The 12,718-nt window shown below is 44.5% G+C and overlaps 1 protein-coding gene across 3 annotated transcripts in view; it reads right to left on the bottom strand.

Annotated features, from left to right (window-relative positions):
* Window positions 1-12,718, bottom strand: part of ctif (CBP80/20-dependent translation initiation factor) — a 103,131-nt gene that overhangs the window by 75,309 nt on the left and 15,104 nt on the right. For 2 of the 3 annotated variants that reach the window (XM_035390732.1, XM_035390733.1), the window contains exons 2-3: window positions 11,424-11,637; window positions 9,579-9,650 (exon numbers count right to left, since the gene is read on the bottom strand). In XM_035390732.1, the coding sequence (XP_035246623.1) occupies window positions 9,579-9,650; window positions 11,424-11,597 (246 nt within the window). In that variant the 5' untranslated portion in view covers window positions 11,598-11,637. Of the gene's footprint in view, window positions 1-1,930; window positions 2,143-9,578; window positions 9,651-11,423; window positions 11,638-12,718 lie in introns of those variants that run through there. The other variant, XM_035390734.1, reaches the window with a different exon arrangement.

The following is a 12,718-nucleotide window of genomic DNA, read 5'->3' on the forward strand; positions in this document are numbered from 1 at the left end:
GAACACCTTCAGAGCTGTGCCAGACCTCTGGGTTTAACACAGAGGAACACCTTCAGCGCTGTGCCAGACCTCTGGGTTTAACACAGCAGAACACCTTCAGAGCTGTGCCAGAGCTCTGGGTTTAACACAGCAGAACACCTTCAGAGCTGTGCCAGACCTCTGGGTTTAACACAGAGGAACACCTTCAGCGCTGTGCCAGACCTCTGGGTTTAACACAGAGGAACACCTTCAGCGCTGTGCCAGACATCGGGGGCTCAGTCACTGTGGTGGTTTAACATGGGAAAGAATTCCTCACAGAACATGAGGAACCAGACCTAACTGTGCTTTCTAGAGTAGGCCTACAGTCCTGATAATTTTCTACAGTTGCTGAACTATAAGCTTACCAAATAAACCCATACAAATATGAACACAGCTAATAATGCAGGCCCTTGTCCACTCTCAGTGTTAAAATCTGATTCACATTCCAGCCCTTTTCCCAGGAGGATCAATTTCTGTTACATGACACTGAGCCTCAATTTGGACAAAGCAGCTATCAGTAAACTATCAAAGAAATAATTAGTTCATTTTCCTTGCTTAAGTGACATACATTGCATTTGATGAATTTGCTGCTGTACAGTTCATTATAAAGGCTTTTACTTTTTACTGTCAACTACAATATGCTATTTATCCTGATTACAATTTTACAGTGGACACATTCAGTCACTCGCTCACACAGCAGGGCTTTCAGGAGTACTTTGGAGCAGGGCACAGAAACGGCACTCCACCGGATATTTGACTAGAAGTATAGGGCTGAAACAGCATCACATTCTGCAATGCTGGAAAACACAGAGTAACAGTGAGACTTAGGCCCTGCTAAGCCTTAACCGCCATGAGCTGTATGTATACACTGCACCGTTAAAGCCTCATTATGGCATCCTGTGAGGGACAAATAATACCGATACCACTGCAAAACCGTGGAAGGTAATCTGTTCCTGACACTCCATGCTTTGTGAAAGCAAATGAACAGGGGACACTTGCTGTTGGTCAGACATAATTCTCAGGGCATGTACTACGGCTGCCTCTGCCTGTGGCCTTTGTTGAATCCATTAGGAGATGAATGTGCCGGCATGGTGTAATAATGCTGACAAGGCCTGTAACCCCTAGCAACCTGAGCTCCAAATGCCATTTGTGGCTCCGAGCGGCCCATTATTCCACGAAAGCCTATACCGGTCACATGCTTCTTGCAAGCTGATTTGTTCCAACCCTCCTGCCTATTTATCAAAGGCAAGGCCAGGCTGGGGCGTTTACTTCCTGGTATGAAGCCAGTCCCCCACTCAGCCCCTGTACTCCGGAGAGGACTCTCAGCCTGAAACCCGAACCCACGGCCAGCCACCTGCTCCCAAACCACTAACCTTCGTACGCAGACCAAAACCACCGAAGAGAGCGCAAGTTATTTAAATGACTTTTAAAAACTACAGTGTTGACTGGAGTATCAAATACTGAAAATACTATACAAAAACATCGTAGAAGCGGTACTGAAATAAAACATCAATAATGACACACAGGAATTATTGCCATTTGTGCGCTTGTGTTCCTCGCAGTCGATTTTCTGCAAGTGCGCAGTGAGAAAAATAAAAAAAATGTAATTCTGCCTCGTGACATTAAAAGAACGAAAGCAGCATTCTGCCTACCCTACGAGACATGTGCGCGCGCACACACACCTTAGAGGGGTGACGGTGTGTGTGTGTGTGTCTGCGCCCCTCCTGCAGTGAAGCGCAGCTGCGTCACACACACACTGATCGCGAGGTCACTGAAACCCGACCTCCCCACCCGTGAAGACGGCCACACGGTAAAAAGCCCGGCAGAGCCGCGCGCTCTGCAGGAGGAGGAGCGCTGCAGCTCTCTGCTCCGAGCCCGTCAGGCTGAGTACGCTGCCATGCTAACAGCTTACCTGCCGCGCCAACTGTGCCATGGAAAAAACAGGTGAGGGAGACAGAGGAGGAGAAAGGACAGGCTATGTTCAGCTCGTTAGGGAGCGGCCGGTGTTCGGAGGTCTCCCCGGCGCACCGTGCTAAGCTGATGCCCCGCTCCGGCGCTGGAGGTACGGTTCACCGCGCGGCCGAGGGCAAGAAGGGGGACAGTTCTGCAGCGCAGCCAGGGTGTGTCCCGCCAGCGGGAGGGAGGGAGGGAGGGAGGGAGCGAGGAAGCGAGGGAGAGAGGGCTGCCGGGGAAATGAAAGTGAAGCCTCCACAGTCAGTGGGAACAAAGGGCAAACACACATGCGCAGCCTCTTTCATTTCCCCCTTCCACACCCTGCGCACACAGCAGGCTGCCCTGGGGACTGGCCTGAGCACATGTGTGTGTGTATGTGTGTGTGTGGGTGTGTGTGTGTGGGCGTGCGTGTGCGTGAGTGTAGGTAATTGCGTGAGTGTGGGTGCATGCGTATGTGTGTGCGCGCGCATGTCTGGCACTATGTAAAATCAGATTAATCAGGGCCCAGAGAAACTTCAAGAAGGTGCTGATGACTGTGCATTATAATTAACATTAGCCTACTGCATTTATCTCTCAGGCAATACGTTAAAACAATATGATATCCACAAAAAAGAGGATTTCAGTGCTCTCTTTATAAAAGCTTAAAATCCCTAACATTTTGACAGAAATACATTGCGTATGAGTGGATAGCATATTACTATTAAATAATAACTAAAATTCTTGTAGAAACCTTGGTACGTAGAAAGTGCATGATTCAGGTATTAACAGCTTGTCTTACACAAGCGGTGTTCAGAATTACACAGTGTACAGAAAATCTGAATAAAAATAATAATAATAATAATAATAATAATAAATTGGCAGTAAACCAGAAACCAGTGTGAAAACCTTTGTCACAACACCAATTGCACATCTGTCACATTCATTAGGCTGTTCACTATTTTCCAGTGTTTTAATTAGCCAGGACTAATTAACACTATATATAAGGAATCAGCACCTAGCCCCATCTGTGAACAAAGTTTAACATAACATAACGACGAAAACAGGCCATTCGCTTATATCACGCCGGTCGCCATTTTGAAATATTCCTGTGCGAAAACGAGGCTATGGTGGGAAGTGTTCTAGGAGCGGTGCTTACATGAAGCAGAAAAGCGATTTGAGTCGGTGATGCTACTATGGCATATTGTTGTGTACCACGCTGTAAGTCGTATCAAAGACGAGAATGTGATCATGGCTTGTCTTTCCATCGATTTCCGAGTAACCCGGACACCCGTCGCCAGTGGATTGCCAAGATAAGGAGAGATGTTGGACCTTATTTTCAGGTAATGTAACGAGCTAGCTAAGCTAGCGTCTAAGTTAGCTAACTTATCGTTAGCTTACCCTGATAATAACCTCCAAAAGTTCGTAAGATTAATTTACACGTCAACACTCACCTTAACACATCTCTCATCTCAGATCACAGACAACACAAGAGTGCTCCAAACACTTTTCCAAGGACTGCATATTAAGATCGCTTACCGGTTTGAACAAACTGAAAAACGGGAGTGTGCCGTCTTTGTTTACATGGTGTCAGCCCAAGACCAGAAGGACAATTCAACGCTTCCAGAGGTAACTGTCATCTGACATGAGCCAAACTATTTCCGTATCAGCATGAAAAAGATAATAAATGCATTTAGATCAAACCTACTAGACTATGCGTAAAAAACGAACTTTCGTAAATCTCTCTCAATTTGTGTCGACAGTGCTGTTGAAAGGATACAGCAACTGGATAGAGGGGTACATTACTGATATCGAAGGTAAGTTAACGATTTTGCCATCCGTAGGTTGTGCCGGTGTGCTAGCTAATCAGCAAATTGTGTCATAAAATTTTTCCCGACCGTGAAAACTGCCTTGTTTACATTTTGAACATTTGTGGCTAGTGGGTAAATCTATCGCTGTTTTCGTCGCAGCACTGTCCACACAAATTGAGAGAGATTTACGAAAGTTTGTTTTTTACGCATAGTCTAGTAGGTTTGATCTAAATGCATTTATTATCTTTTTCATGCTGATACGGAAATGGTTTGGCTAATGTCAGATGACAGTTACCTCTGGAAGCGTTGAATTGTCCTTCTGGTCTTGGGCTGACACCATGTAAACAAAGATGGCACACTCCCGTTTTTCAGTTTGTTCAAACCGGTAAGCGATCTTAATATGCAGTCCTTGGAAAAGTGTTTGGAGCACACTCTTGTGTTGTCTGTGATCTGAGATGAGAGATGTGTTAAGGTGAGTGTTGACGTGTAAATTAATCTTACGAACTTTTGGAGGTTATTATCAGGGTAAGCTAACGATAAGTTAGCTAACTTAGACGCTAGCTTAGCTAGCTCGTTACATTACCTGAAAATAAGGTCCAACATCTCTCCTTATCTTGGCAATCCACTGGCGACGGGTGTCCGGGTTATTCGGAAATCGATGGAAAGACAAGCCTTGATCACATTCTCGTCTTTGATATGACTTACAGCGTGGTACACAACAATATGCCATAGTAGCATCACCGACTCAAATCGTTTTTCTGCTTCATGTAAGCACCGCTCCTAGAACACTTCCCACCATAGCCTCGTTTTCGCATAGGAAAATGTCAAAATGGCGGCCACGTGAAATAAGCCTATTCAGCCCAACAATGCTCACCATTTTCCTGACTAAATTGTACCTAGTGCCTAATTGTACCTAATTACCTACAGACTAAATAATATCTAACATCATATTAAGCCTGGTCTTGAAAATTCCAAGAGGTTCTGCCACAACTATATGACCTGGAAGGCTATTCCACACAATGACTACTATCTGTAAAGAAACAATGTCTTGTTAATGACTGTACGGAATTCACTTTTTGCTAAATTCCATTTATGTCGCCTTGTAAAGGAACTCAACCAGATGAATCCCTCATAGTTCATTTTGTTAATCTCCTATATGATTTTAAAAGCCTCAGTCAAATCACCCCTAAGTCTCCTTTTACTAGGCTTGAAGAGATTAAGCATCTAAGGTTTTCCTCATAGCTTTTATCTTTCATACCAGGAATCCTTTTGGTTGCCCATCTTCTAACCTTTTCCAGAGCCTCTATATATCTTCCTTGTAGTACGGTTCCTAAAACTGTACACAATACTGTGTCTTCTCAGCTCTCAACTCTCAGCAAAAGAACTATTTAAGGTATCAGCAATATCTTTATTCTTATAAAGCAATGATCCTTTCCTCATTCCAGTTGCAACTGGCATCCTCCTTCACCTTCCTTTTCCTAAAACATTATTGAAAGAATGACTTTTTCCATCTTGAGAAATGTACCTTTCAAAAAGCCTCTTAGCTTCCCTTTTTAACCTCAGCACACATATTACAATATTAAGCTTTATTACTCTCAGTGTTGACATTTTTAAATATCTTACACAATTTATTTTTTTCCCCTCAAACTCCCCTGCCATTTTCCTGGCTTTGTTTATCCAGGGAGGCTGCTTCTTCAACTTACTTTTCTTTACCTTTGGAATAAATTTACATTGTGCCTCAAGAATTATCCTTGAACATGCCCCACTTTTCATTCAGTCTTGCAGTCAAGTTGCACCCAGTCAATTGTACATAAATTAGCTCACATCCTGTTAAAATTGGCTCTTTTAAAATGAGAAAATTCTGGCCGTAGAGGAGGCCTTGTTAATTTGCCAAAATACATTAAAACTAACTGCAGAATGACGGCTAGTCCCAAGTGGCTCAATTACCTCTATGCTACAAATCCTGCCGGGATCATTACATAGCACCAGATTCAGAATTGATTTCCCTCTTGAAGGCTGATTGACATACTATGCCAAAAAATTGTCATGTAGCTATAACATCCTCCTCACTTTTTCCTTGTCCTGTCATCAATTCCCAATTAATAGTGGGGTAATTGAAGTAATCCATAACAATAGTCTCACATTCCTGACAAGCTTGTTCCGAACAGCATTGAATTCACATTACTATCTGAACCTGGCGGCTGGTAACACACGCCTACCGTAAGGTCCATTTCATGTTCCCCGACGAGCTTAATCCAAATATCCTCACTAGGAATGAGCTGGTCAATTTCTGCACATTTTGAATGAGATGTTGGGTGTCAGGTGTCCACATACCTTTGGCCATGTAGTGTACCTGGTTAAATAAAGGATAATTATATTTTTTTAATGTTATTTTTAAAGTAAATTAAAGGCTGGTGAGCTGCTTGTTAAAAAATCTAGAATTTCTTCAGTGTACACAATCGGCAGGGAATTTTCTGTTTGAGTTCAGACATGGACTCCTGCTCCCTGCCAAAAGAAATAGGCAAGAATATAGCTAATATACTTGGCTAGACAGCCAGCTTGTGTTATTAATTTTCTGAAAATATGAAACATGGCTAGGGCAAGCAGCAGTCAGTTCGATGACAGCGATGAAGAAGAATTGAATAAAAGCTGGTATGAATTTAATGTGGACTTTAGTACCAATCATTTTCAGCCAGATTCGACAGACGGGGACCTGCAAGCGCACTAACGGCATCTACTCCAGCCCTGACACAGAAGCACAAACCAGGACATTAGCACAGGAAATGGGCAAACTGGGTCATATAAAACTGTATCAGCTGTTAACAAATACTGATAAGCACCCTCAACTTTTTGTAAAAAAAAAAAAAAAAAAGTAAAATAAAACTAACCACAGGGGTACGAATACAATTATGCTACGATTGAGTTGCTATCTCATGGTACCCTGCTGGCCACTGCTAATTCCTCCAGAGAACTAATTCAGATGAAAAACCTGCACTGTTACATATAGCCTACCCTGTGCAGAGTAGGGGATAGGCAATTTGGGCTTGTGACAAAAAGGTTGCAGGTTTGTATCCACCACGTGGGACACGGCACAAGGTGTTTAACTTCAACTTCTTCAGTAAATTCCCATAACCTTAACCAAAATCTGAAATGCCCTCTCTGTAAATTGGCCAAAAACAAAAACACTTCCTAGGAAGAAAAAAACATTCCTTTCCAAATCAAGAAGGCTGAGGTTAAGTGGCTATTGGGTTTGGTATGAAAAATCACATTGGTTCACCGCAGAGTACTGCAGAAACAACCTTTTATCTCAAATCATGAGTGATTTTGTCATAAAACCTTCCCTGGCCTCTACTGCATGAATAACCCACTCACAAATCAAAATATCAGGATCATTTTCAAGCCCAAGCTTCAATATGTGAGTTAAAGGAGTATCATGGTGGTTGAACGTGACACTTCCCAGTTGTCTTTAGGCAACAACAAAACAAATGTGCATAATTTTTTTTATTATTCAGTCATTTCAATGTACTTTAAAACGTATTTTTCTAAGCCTAAATTTCCCACTATAAAAGTTCACCCGAACCATCTGGGCGTGGTAATGAGAACTGTCAGTTAGCTATGACTGACAGACCGTGCCCCGTTACCATAGCTACCCCCATGATACGCGCTCTTTTTGGGAGACTTTTCACAAGCTAGCTAGCTTAGTAGTACATCAAGTATCGATAGATAGCTAAGGTAAGGACGTTGACTTATATCCAATTATTTTTGCTATCTAGCTAGCCAAGTTAAGATAAAAGCACAACTATAACATTATACTATATTATACTATAACATTGCCTTATGAAAGCAAACTACCTAGCTAGTTAACGTTAGCTAGCTAGCTAAATGAATATAACCAGAAATAATCTAATAGTCCTTAAAAGGCACTCTAATTTAAGTGAACCTAACGTTAATCAAATATTTGCATTGTCTTGCCTGTAAGCCAGCGGCGCAAACTATGGGTCTCGAGTTATCCATGGGTTTACGGGGCGTGGAAAGGGGAGTGGTTACTGTGTTCGTGACGCACTAAGTTGACAACTTTCTCAACCGGTTGAAAATAGGACGATAAATTTAAAACGCATATTTCTCCAAAAATACAGAACGGACATATTTAATACTTTACTCATTGTGTTTCTTCAATGCCTCTTGTGCAAACAGCACATAAAACCGAGAAAGTGTGAAAATCACCATGGTACTCCTTTAAGCAACACTGAAGAAAGATTAAGCCCCTTCAGAAATATGATATTCTCATTCTTTGTCCACAAAGTGCTGTATTACAGAACAGTGTGAATGCATGTGAAACACCTTCCTCCTGTTAAGGTGCTGACCCAAGCCAACGCTCTCAATTTTCACATGCACCAACCCATTTGATGCTCCACCCAGGACTCAAGCCAGCAACCCCACATCCTTAAACTTTTACCACCACACTGACAAATACATCTACCTTTATTTTACAAAACAACTGTGGCAAGGATTATGGTTGTGCAAAGCAATCCTAGTTTAGCTCGGTGGGAGAGAATGAACCCATGCAATACTCCACATACTGCTCCAAGACACGTTATCGTGTTCACGATCAGAGAACAGCGGAACCGGTAGACATGAAAGGCGTGTGTGGGGCTTGCCGGTCTTGCCCGACGGCCATTCAGCTGGCAGACGGTCCCGTGGAGGCGCTCACGCATGCCCAGGGCACCGTGCCAGCAGTCGCAGACACAAAGCGGGAGGCGGGGCCAAGGGAAAGGCCCTCATTGGACACGGCCAGGCTGCCGAGTGTGTGCCTCAGACATGACCTCAGCATCCTGAGAAAGGCTGCAGGGTAGCACATGGATAGGAGCAGAGAGCACGCAGCACTGCTTCCACTGGCCTCGTGCACTCAATTCAGAAATAAGCAAATGTCAGACTTGGTTTCCTAGCAACCCTTCACCCAATACACAGGCAGGAATAGAGGTATGAGTGAACAGGGGGATGGGGCGTTTTTATTTAACCTGTTTATAGAACACGTCTGCTGTGTCCTTCCTATTTGATTTAGAGAGATATTCAAATGCTGAAAGCCTAAATAAAGTATGTCACGCCCAGAGGGTGAAAACATCCAGAGAGAACTGCCTGTCACCCAGCGTAGATATCAACCTTTTGTTTGAAATAAATTTCAAAACATACATGATTGCTGCATAGTGTAGTTGCAAATGTTGCTTGCACCCGAAAGCCCCTTTTCAAGCACTGGACTTGTCAAGGACATTTCATTCAACATGTTAGTTCTAAACATTTCTATTGAAATAATTCAGGCTTTAATGTTTGATTTCACACAGGAATGATTTCCAAGATAAAATTTTTTTCACAAGAACAACTGTACAAACATGCTTTACCCTGTTTTGTAAGCAGGCATTTAATGTGCAAGACAGGGGAAAAAAATGCAGTCATTCATAAATTGCGCGACTTCAAAAGCTCAATGCACAGCGCACCAGTGGCCTTTCAGCACGCGGCTAACAACAGACACCCAATCGGCAGTAAACAAAGTGTCACATGGCCAACCTTGCATGACATTGAAAACTGTGCTGCTGTGCAGAAGGGGGCTGCTGCCTCATTTCCGCCCCTTTAGTTCGATCCGGGCACCCCCATTTTAAACCACTCAACAGAGACCGCAGCACAGCAACAAAGGCTGCAGCGAAGCCGTGGCATCGATAAGGTCTCAATATCCCCGAGCTGGGGGAGGCATCGCTCCAGCGCTCACGCATGAACACCACCGAGGCCCCGCCCACCCCCAGGCCCGCCCACAGCCCCGCTACTCACCGGCTTAGAAGAGCCCCGCCCACGAGAGGACGACCAGCTTCCATCTATCTTGTCACTGCAGTTCTCAGTCCACTGCGTGAGAGGGAGAGAGGGAGGGAGAGGAGGAGGGAGGAGGAATGAAAGAGGGAGGGGGAGAAGCAGGGAAAGGATGACAATGACGGATGAGCAAAGCTTGTTCTCATTAGCATGTAAAGATCAGCTCTACCACTGCAAACAGGCTTGGATCACTTCACACACAGTGGGTATATGCAGAGTAGATAAAGGTGCAGTTATCTGCACAGACCTTGGGGGCAGTGGCCAGTGTAATATGAATTGGTCACAAATTTGTTACCAAATGCATTTTGGTCAATACGTTTCACTCAAAAACACACCAAAAACCTCAAGTAGACAGCAGCCTTTATAAATCAGAGGATGCACGAAACCAAAGTGAATAAATAGGAAAAAAATCTTAAAATATACCATCAACAAAATAAACTGCCAACACACACACAATAAAAGACTTCAAAAATGAAAGGCTCTAGTGTGCTTCAGAACAGCATTTATTTTATTTTGGTTTAGTAATCTCAGGTTATAAGATGGAACTGAGAATTTAAAACACATGAATTTTCTCCATTCATACTGTACCACATCTTCTCATTGTGGGTATATTTCTGAAAACATTTTTCCTCCATGGGAAAGCAATGTCTGATAACCTTTCTCACCTCACACAGAAAGACCACACAGAGAAGAGAATTGCCTTTTCTGAACAATTTTCTGTTACGTAATTTCTGGGTACTTTGGGGAAACCAAAGAAATCATACTCCTTTTGTTCAGTAAGGCATTGCTAATTGAGGTCACCTTAATAATACATTTTCCAGGACTGTATTAAAGTGGATTATGAGCTAAACTTCCAGGTTATAATTTATAATCACTGTAAAATTACAAAATATATTAAGAAAATAAAGACATGAATAAATCTGCACAATTCTCTAAAAAGGCCATTGACCACAAATTGAAATTCATTATACAATTCTGTGAAGGGTTTCATTTTAGATGCGGGCAACTCCATGGGGTGCAGATTAATCTGATTGCCACGGCGCCTCTTGATTTCATGGGTTATTCCTGATGAGCAGGGGCCAATCACGCTGTCCCACATTGTCTGCATTCCTCAAAGTGACTTACAAAGCTCAGGAAAAGACCTCGCTGTTTAAACTGGTGCGTTTCCAGGCCAAAACCTTTGTCCTGGAAATACACCAATTTGCATACGATTTAGGTACTACTGCCAAACCGGCCATACCGGCTCAAAGAGAGCCTCAGGTCATGCTGAGCCAGAGGAAGCTTTCTGTGAGTGAGAGGTCATCCACAGAGCCTCCTCATCTTATTAATACGACCAGCAGTAAGCCTGGCCTGTGCACAGGAGGGCCGCTCCTGCAGAAAAGGAACTCTCTTCACAGCACAGATCCTGGACTGTGGAGCGCTCAGATTTCCATTAGCTCCAATCTTTAATGCTGCCCTACTGCTGCTTCCACCACACTGGCTATTTTTAGAATTGCAATTTTGGAAGGAGCAATTTGTGTGTATTCATGCAATGCTCTGCCGCTCCCCCAGTTCATATGGACTTCTGTATAACCGGGCAGAAGAATACCCCCTCACCCCTCAGAATGGTTATGCGGTTCTCTCTCAGCACTTTCATTCTTAGCCCCGAATGTGAGCATCCTCCTTTTGGGAGCATGGACCCACAGTGGTGCCTTAGCCCAGTTTCTGGGGGAGCGCTGCGGTAAAGCCGGTTGGGTCTGAAGCACCCGCTGCAGCAGGAGATGGTGCGATGGGCGGGCTCGGTGGAGATGGGGGGGGGGGGGCACTGACCTGTGAGATGTGGGGCTTCTCTCCGTCGGCGTCCGCCTCGCTCTTGTCGCTCAGGAGACCCTGCACCTGGTACTCCAGCACGTAGCTGTCGATGAAGCGCTCCAGCTCCTCGATCTCCTGCGAGCGCGTGCTGCCCGCCTCCGACGACGCGGACGCCACCGACGAGTTCTCCATGGCAACCAGCCACTGGCGGGGGAGGGCAGAAGGGCAGGACCTGCAGAAAATGGAAAGCTGCATAAGTTCACCAAGCTACAAAGACCACGTACACGATTCTGTCTTCTGGGAAATTACTTATGATTTTGTTCGGTTTCCTTGCTCATGTTATGAACTCGAAAGCTGAAATTCACACAGAATTTTCCATAGAAACCCATAGCATTAACGCTTACTGCCCACTGGAGAACTCCTCAAGAAAAAACTAAAATAGGTTTCCTGTACTGCCAAAAAAAAAAAAACATTCCGACAAAATTGCAATGCAGAAAGTCTGCCAGTAGGGGCCGCTGAGAGCCACTCTGTTTACAGTGCAGCAGCAGCTGATGCCCAGCGCTCTCATTCACTCCTGCCTGCGGTCCGGAGACACAAACATAGTGACTCGTGCACGTTCGGCTGCCGCCCGTCCCGCCAGCTCAGTTTGGCACGGAATGTCACGCTGCCCTCTTAATCGGTCTGTCGCCGCTCATTCTCATCTCCCCGACTTCCTGGGGACGTCCCCTCCGGCCCTGGTCACGTGACGGCTGGCCGAGGGCGCTGGGCCGAGCACAGTCTGTGGCTAATCCCCTTTAAATCACCGCCTGAGCGTTCCCCATGCAAAGAGGATTTGCAGCTGCTGCAGGAATCTTGCTAATAACGTTGTGGCTTGGTGTTCCCTTCGTGCCGAACACCAGAGAATGGTACGGCCCAGACAATCTGCACCACCACAAGCCCCCAAGCTTCTCTTTCGCAGGAGTCTGCTGACCTGTCCATACAGTAATGATTTTCGTTTGTTTATCTTTGTGAACTGTTCCAAATCTCTTAAGACAAACCTTTGATCTTAATGGTGGTTGTGTTTGTCAAGAAAAAATCCTGATGCAGATTCAATATCCTACATTGCAACAACACCAAAGTGCACATCGCTAGGCAAGGTTCTGAGCTTCTCTTATCATGACAGATGCCAATCAAAATGCAGACAATGTTAGCTTTTAATCTGCTGGGTGGGCAGAGTCAAGGATTGCAGCTGACACAATAAACCTGCAGCCTAATTGGTCGGTATTGACTGTGCGCATATATAACGCCTTGCTGTGAGTTTCCTGCTCGGTGCG

This window comes from Anguilla anguilla, chromosome 14 (genome assembly GCF_013347855.1).
Source record: "Anguilla anguilla isolate fAngAng1 chromosome 14, fAngAng1.pri, whole genome shotgun sequence".
Classification (NCBI taxonomy): Eukaryota; Metazoa; Chordata; class Actinopteri; order Anguilliformes; family Anguillidae; genus Anguilla; species Anguilla anguilla.